The 6,979-nt window shown below is 43.3% G+C and overlaps 1 protein-coding gene across 1 annotated transcript in view; it reads left to right on the forward strand.

Moving 5' to 3' along the window:
- The window catches only part of YWHAQ (tyrosine 3-monooxygenase/tryptophan 5-monooxygenase activation protein theta), a 23,032-nt gene that overhangs the window by 14,037 nt on the left and 2,016 nt on the right, over nucleotides 1–6,979 (forward strand). The window contains exons 3-5 of the mRNA XM_083827992.1: nucleotides 3,607–3,730; nucleotides 6,251–6,414; nucleotides 6,763–6,858. Of these exons, the coding sequence (XP_083684118.1) occupies nucleotides 3,607–3,730; nucleotides 6,251–6,414; nucleotides 6,763–6,858 (384 nt within the window). The remainder of the gene's footprint in view (nucleotides 1–3,606; nucleotides 3,731–6,250; nucleotides 6,415–6,762; nucleotides 6,859–6,979) is intronic.

Genomic DNA, 6,979 nt, shown 5'->3' on the forward strand with positions numbered 1-6,979 from the left:
GAATTGGGAGTGGGAGCTGCTGTCTGGGCAGCTCCGCTCCTCCAGCTGAAGAGCACGTAGGAAATCCATGTATGTAACCCGCTCTTTGCTGTCTGAGAAACTGCAGTTCATTCCAAGCGGCAGCTTTTTTCTGAAAGATCCCTGGACGTCTGCACAGAATCAGCAGTTTTCAGACGTGCATGGTGCAGGCAGCACTTCGAGGATGCACCAACACACTGTATGTATCCCTCTGTAAGGCTCCCCTACCATCAAGGGAATCAACAGCTCCTCCAAACGTAGCGTTGCCCACAAACTCACCTTGTGTGTGCTCAGCTCCTGTGTCTGGGCCATTGATAAAGGCACCGAAGAGAGCTGGCCCTAAAAGTGAGTGCTGGGGAGCACCACTGGTGTCTGGCCACCAGCCTGACACAGCCCCGTTTCCTACAGCTTAGAACCTCACCCGCCAGCGAGCTGCTTGCCCATCGTGTCGTGTACCTGTCAGCTGTGTACTGGGCGTTTTGTGCGGAAGGATACTGTAAGAGGCAATACCAAAAGCTTTCCTAAAACCCCAAAAACTGGCATCTCCTCTCTTCCATTCATCCACCAGGTAGGTAACCTTGCCACAGAGGGATATGAAGAAGGCCTGACTTTCCCTTCCTGAACCCGTGTTGCTTTTGAGTGATGACTGCATTGTCTTTCAAGTCTTTTTCAATAACTCAGAATAATCTTCTCCATACCTTTACCAGGCACTGAAGTGAGACTGACAGGCCTGTAATTACTCGCGTTCTCTTTCTTGCCCTTCTTGAATAACATTTGTCAGCTTCCAGTCAACTGGAACCTCTCCAGATTCCCAAGACCATTGGCAAATAACTGAGGGATGTCTCAGAGTAATATTGGCTAACTCCTTCTGTACCCTGGGATGAGTCTTATCAGGCCACATAGACTTGTGTGCATTCAGCAGCAGCAAATCCTGCACAAGTTCCGTGCCAGTGGGAGCTTATCCCTCCCGTGCTTGTCATCTTCCAGCCCAGGGCCCATCACGGGTGTTAAAGACGGAGGCAAAGAAGGCATTACATGTCTCTGGACCCCACTGACCTCAAAACCAGATTCCCAGGGCACTTCACGAAATAGTTCCTTGAGAAGCCTAAAGCCTTCTGTCCCCAAATCCAAGGTGGCAGCTCTGCTGGCAGGTTTTTTCCCCTATCACCAAAGAGTTTAAACTTGAGCATTTCCTGATTGCAGTGTCCAAGACAGCCACCAGTCATCGCTTCAGCCGCAAGACTTTCTCTGTTTCCAAGCAGGTCTAGGAGGACACCTTTCTTGGTCAGCTCCCTCGATACCTCTATCAAAAAATTATCTTCAGCGTGCTTCTGGAGCTTCCTGGACCTGAGCAGGGAGTGAGCTGACCCTTCTTGTTCCTCTTGTTGATCCCTCACAGGGCACGTGCTGGTGTTAGCACATTTCCAGTGAAATTGTGGAGCAGAGTGAAAGCTGTCACCAGCACGTCATCCCTCAAATATTGTCCTGCCATCCATGGCTTATCTCGAATAAGCCTACTTTTATCTCCTTTCCCCTTCGAAGCTCTTTTGAAACTCTTTCAATCAGTCCTGCTAACTCATGAGAAAAAATCCTTCTCCCCCGTTGAGAAGGGTGAATCCCTGCACGCCCCAACGAGCCTGGTGTGTCGCATAGATCATCCCATGGATGGAGAACCCCAAATTCTGTTGGTGGCACCAGCCTTGGAGCTTGAAAAGCTGGGTCCGCCCACTTCTTTTCATTTCCTTCCCTATTTCTGGAAGGAGAGGAAAATACTACCTGCATTCCTGATCCCTTCGCCAATATCCCCAAGGCTCTGAAGTTTCTTTCGGTGACTTTTGGACTTAACCATGGTAATTTTTTTTTCAGTACCCTTGTGAAGAAGAAAGAACAGAATAATCTGAGGGCTGAACCAGGCTAGGAAGCTTCCTAGTAGCGTCCCTACCCTGAGCCCAGGGAGGCAGCAAGCTTCCCCCCAAAAGATGGGTGCGATCAGTGGATCGCTGCATCGCCACCTCAGATTTCACAACTGTTTTGTGGCTGGTGCAGACATCTATCTGAGGAGAAAAGCGTCAGGAAAACAGCGAGGCAGAGACAAAACGTGAAGCTTTTCTCGCTGCAGAAACCTGTAGGGTGGGAATAACTCATTGTAAGATGTGGATGACTCACGCGAAATAACAGTATTAATACGTGGTTGTACCAGCCATCTGCCTACACCGCCTTAATTCTTGTTTTGAAACACAGCTCAGGTTTTGCTGCTGCTTCCAGAACACCAACGAGCTGTGCTGCTCGGTACCTTTGTGCAAGCCCTTGCGTACACCCCACTGTGAAATGTGGAATTTGTGTAACTTTTTACATGTTTATATTGTATAACTTTTTTTAGTTGGTGTCTAGTCTTTGGCAGTGTTTTTCTACGGAGGCTTCTATCCCAAATTCACTCCTTTTCAGTAGTGCTACAGTTACAAGTTGATTTTTTTTTTCCCCTAGAAGCTTACGGTTCCTCGAACTTAAACGGTACCTCCGTACTGCTTTGTGAGTCTGGCTACGTGTTCCTGTAAGAAACCTCTTACTAGCCACAGCCTGCAAGCTTTGTGGAAACTTTCTGCTGCTTTTATGACCTGTTTATTTTCCAAGTAACTGAATGCAGATCTTTATCACTTAAATTCTTAGTGTAAAGCTGCTCTGGGTATTGTGGGGCTGCCTAGAGCGTGTTGGAGCTCATTGGCATCTCTTGTAAGTTCCAGAGAGCGTGGCTGCGCTGGGGTAATGAGGTAGGTAAAAATCCCTGGGGCTTGGGGACAAGGAGGTCAGCCAGAAAATATTCTTTCTCCCCGTCAGTTCTCTGAAGCACCTGAGAGCCGAGTACTGCTGTGGCTGGGGGAAAATCCGACACTTCTGCTTCCCTTCTCCTCCACCCCTACCTTGCAGAGGCTGGCCTTGCAGAGAGCCTTCCCTCATCTTGCTGGAGGCTGGCAAACCTGGCCCTGGCCGTCAGGAAGGAGAGCTGAGGGCAAGAGGAGCAGCGTGAGCGAGCAGTGGCCCAGGATGGTGCTGGAGAGCAGGGCGCAGAAGCGAGGGCTGTGCCTCCCTGTGCTGCTTGTGGTGGGGCTGGCTGCGGGGAGGCGGCTCAGAGGTGCTTTCTTGCAAGTCTGAATGCAGCTTTTACAGAAGATGGCACGGTTGTTCTTCGTAATTCTTTTTTTCCTGTGAAGTAGAATGAATTCTTATTTATAATAGCTTTGACAATTAATGCATAGGGTTTCATTTTTCCAGTAAAAGCTTACTCATTTCAAACAGTGGTTTCAGAATTCTCGTTTTAAAAACATTCTTGAAACTATATGCCAGTAAACCTTGTCTGTTACTTTTTCTGCAGTCTGATCATTGTAATATAGTATCTAGCTTTGTGGATTTGCGCGATTTGTTTAAATGGCTTATCTAAAATGCTCTTTAAACTCTTCCCTTTCCCTCCCCCTCTTAATTTGTAGTCAATATGAGGCCATCCAAAGTTACTGAAGAGAAGAAAAATAAATTGAACTTGGTTTCAGTGTAGTTTGTAATAAGCTCATGTTGTCTGTTTCTTTTTTCCTTCAGGAGCTGTTGGACAAATATTTAATAGCTAATGCAACTAATCCAGAGAGCAAGGTATTCTACCTGAAGATGAAGGGAGACTATTTCCGATACCTTGCTGAAGTTGCCTGTGGTGATGACAGAAAACGTAAGTACCTTGTGATCTGCAGGTCTTCAATAGTTAATGACCTTCTGTTTTGAGCCAGAGGGGAGGGAACAAATGAAATACACATGTCAATATCGTCCTCTGAATTTATGTGAAAGTTAGCAGCGTGGGGACAGGCTGTGTTTGAGTGGGGATCTCCAAATGTTCGCGTAGATAAAGTAAGAATAGACCTTAAACGTGGGATTCAAGGGAATTTTGGCTGGTGTTCTTGCCATCTACCCTAAACTTCTGGATGGTTGTCTAACAGCATTTATTTAGAGCTTCTGGAAATCAGTTTAGGTAAAAGTCTGTGAACATACTGGATGTTGGCTGGTTGTATTTCTTTATTAAAATAAAGTTGTTGAGGAAGAGTTCTCTAACAATTTTTTCACTACTTAAATGTGTCAAGTCCTGTCTATAAATTGTAACCATTAAAGTGTGAGGCAGACTCTATTGTAGTCCTCTGACTAAGATCATAAATAAGTAACCATTACTAGCTCAGTATAACCTGGAAAAAGTGTGAGCTCACTTGGAAGTTGCTGGTAGGGATAACGCACCCCTGTAATTTTAGTTTGCCCTTTTGGACCAAGCAGAAAAGGCCTGGAAAACGTCCCAGCTGGTAGTGTCATTTGATATTGGGCATCCTAAAAATGCGGTTGGAACATGTGCATAGGTGGTCTGAAGTAACTCAAAGCTCTTCTAGGGAGTTTTTTAACTCTATGTTGAGGATGTGTTGAATTAACTATCAGAATTATCTTGCTAGGTGCTAGGCACTGTTGAGATGTTTAAAAACTTATGGTACGGCATAAGCTAGGGATGTCTTTTTGTGTAAAAAAGCAAAATTAGTCCTGGAGTGATGCTGTGGCACAGAAAGGAGATAGATGGTTGGGAGCTGGCAGAGCTCTGAAGTGGCTGTGCCTTTGGGTAGGGCATGGCAGGTATCTGACAGTGTTGGCTAGTTTAAACTGCTTGAATTGCAAAGTGGGAAGATAGAGCTGACTGTCGCTTAAAGAAAGGCTTTGTTTCCTTGTATTGTAAGAGGATTGAAGTTGAAAGATGAAAATACAGAAAACAGAGTGAAAAGTCTTTGCGTTAATGAATTGCTTTCAGAAATTTCTAACCTTTTGCCTTACTTAAATGACACCAGCAGGCCCAAGTCTGAAAGCCAAGGCCAAGGTGTCTTTTAAAATAGTAAAAAAAAAAAAAAAAATCATAAAAAATCTTTTTAAAATAGAAAAATAGTCTTTTCCTTTTGTCTCAAGCAAGAGTTAAAAACCTTTGGCTGTCTAAGCAGAGAAATACCAGCTTATCTTGGCTGAAAAGACCGCACGTAAAGTGATACGGGTGCTGATACGGGTGCTTACTGGAGAAGAGGGACTGATTGATAACCTTATTAGTGGATTTTGGTGCTTTCCATTTGAAGAGCTTGTGTTACACGCTTTGCCATGGGTATGCTTTGTGCTTGCCTTTTGCAAGTTTCCCTGAGTTTTACTGCAAGCTTTTCTGATGCCCCATTTGTAAGCATCTGTTTGTTTTTTCTGCTTAAAATATGTCTTTATGTACTTAAGCTAATTTATTTCCTGTGTTTACTAGGCTTTTTGCCTTTATCTCGTTTTAAACAAATTAATAGTTCATTAATGTGTATTACATTGTAAATATTGAAAACTTCACTCTTATGAATACTTAACAGATTTTAATTACAAAACTACTTTTTTAATAATATTTTTTAGAGCACTTAAGGTGCTGTTCCTCAGAGAACTGGATTCTGAGTTCTGAGACTAGCTCTTCATGTGCTCCAGTCTATTTTCGTTTGGCAGGCACGTTTAGTGCTACTGTTGGCCCTTTTGGTTGTCTTCCAGAAGAGAATCTTTACTAGACTGTGTATCGCTCCCAGTGCGTCTACTTTGCCCCGTTAACCTCTTTTCTCTGTGGCATTTCTCCAAGTTAATCTGGGTACGACCTTGTTTTTTTATCTTGACCTCCTACTTCTCTCCACCCAATTTCTGAAGGCAGATTTTTCAAGAGCACGCAGTCTGTGTCTCCTAGACTTCCTCACAAAGAGGTAGTGCTGCACAAACAGCTGCCTTCTTTATGCTACGTGCCCAACTCACACACGAGCATCCTATGAAGGGAATGAAGCAGGATCTCTGTAGGAAAAAATGTACAATTTTAATAACTGAAGATTGCATTGAATCAAAGGCTATAGGTTTGTATGTCAAGCTGAGGTACTGTAGTAATTTTTGATGTTTGTGTTTACCAACTTTGTGTGTTTATCTGTCTTTTGGATACTGGTGCTCTGCAGTAGCTTAATCTGCCCCCTGTGGTTTGTCAGTGTGGTAGCTCTACTTAAAATGGGTTTCAAGTTATTGCCATGGTTTAAGGAAGAGGAGGCTTAAATGGAGGACTATTTAGTCTCCTGCTAAGGGAGTACTTTAAATGGTTATACCTTTTTAAAAAAAAAAAAACAAATTACTGCTATTACAACCCTACCTAATAGTGAAATGTTTCTCCTTCTTTCAACAGAAACAATAGAAAACTCACAGGGAGCTTATCAGGAGGCGTTCGATATCAGCAAGAAGGAGATGCAACCAACACATCCAATTCGCTTGGGTCTAGCTCTTAACTTCTCTGTATTTTATTATGAGATTCTCAACAATCCTGAGCTTGCCTGCACACTGGCAAAGACAGTAAGTTGCTTTTTTCTTCTAAGCCCGGGGCAGTAGAAAAGAGTTTTTGCTTAAAATAATCTGAATGATGACTTCCTAGAGTTTATGCAGGAAATGACCCTATTTAATGTATCTGGTTTCCAAGCTCATGTTGTTAATGGAATTAAAGGGGTATGAGCAGGCTGTTTTTTACAGTGTGACTTAAATTTTAAGCCGCACTGCCTTTATGCCTCATTATAAAATTGACCAATACGTCACTAATTTCTAATGTTACACTTTTCTTTTAAAGCTGCCTTTACTGGTAAACTTAACTTCTGTTTTTTTAATGATCAGTCAATAGAGAGACTTAATTGCTCTTCATTGTTCCAGGCGTTTGATGAGGCCATTGCAGAACTCGATACACTGAATGAAGACTCATACAAAGACAGTACTCTCATCATGCAGTTGCTTAGAGACAACCTAACAGTGAGTTGAATTTTTATGTGCTATTTATTCTGTAGCCGTATAATTGCTTAAACTGAATTTGTGATGAAACGAAAACATTCAGCACAAAACATAGCACTGATTCTAGCTATTTACCCTGGTA

The sequence above is a fragment of the Anser anser genome, assembly GCF_964211835.1.
Source record: "Anser anser genome assembly, chromosome: 3".
NCBI lineage: Eukaryota > Metazoa > Chordata > Aves > Anseriformes > Anatidae > Anser > Anser anser.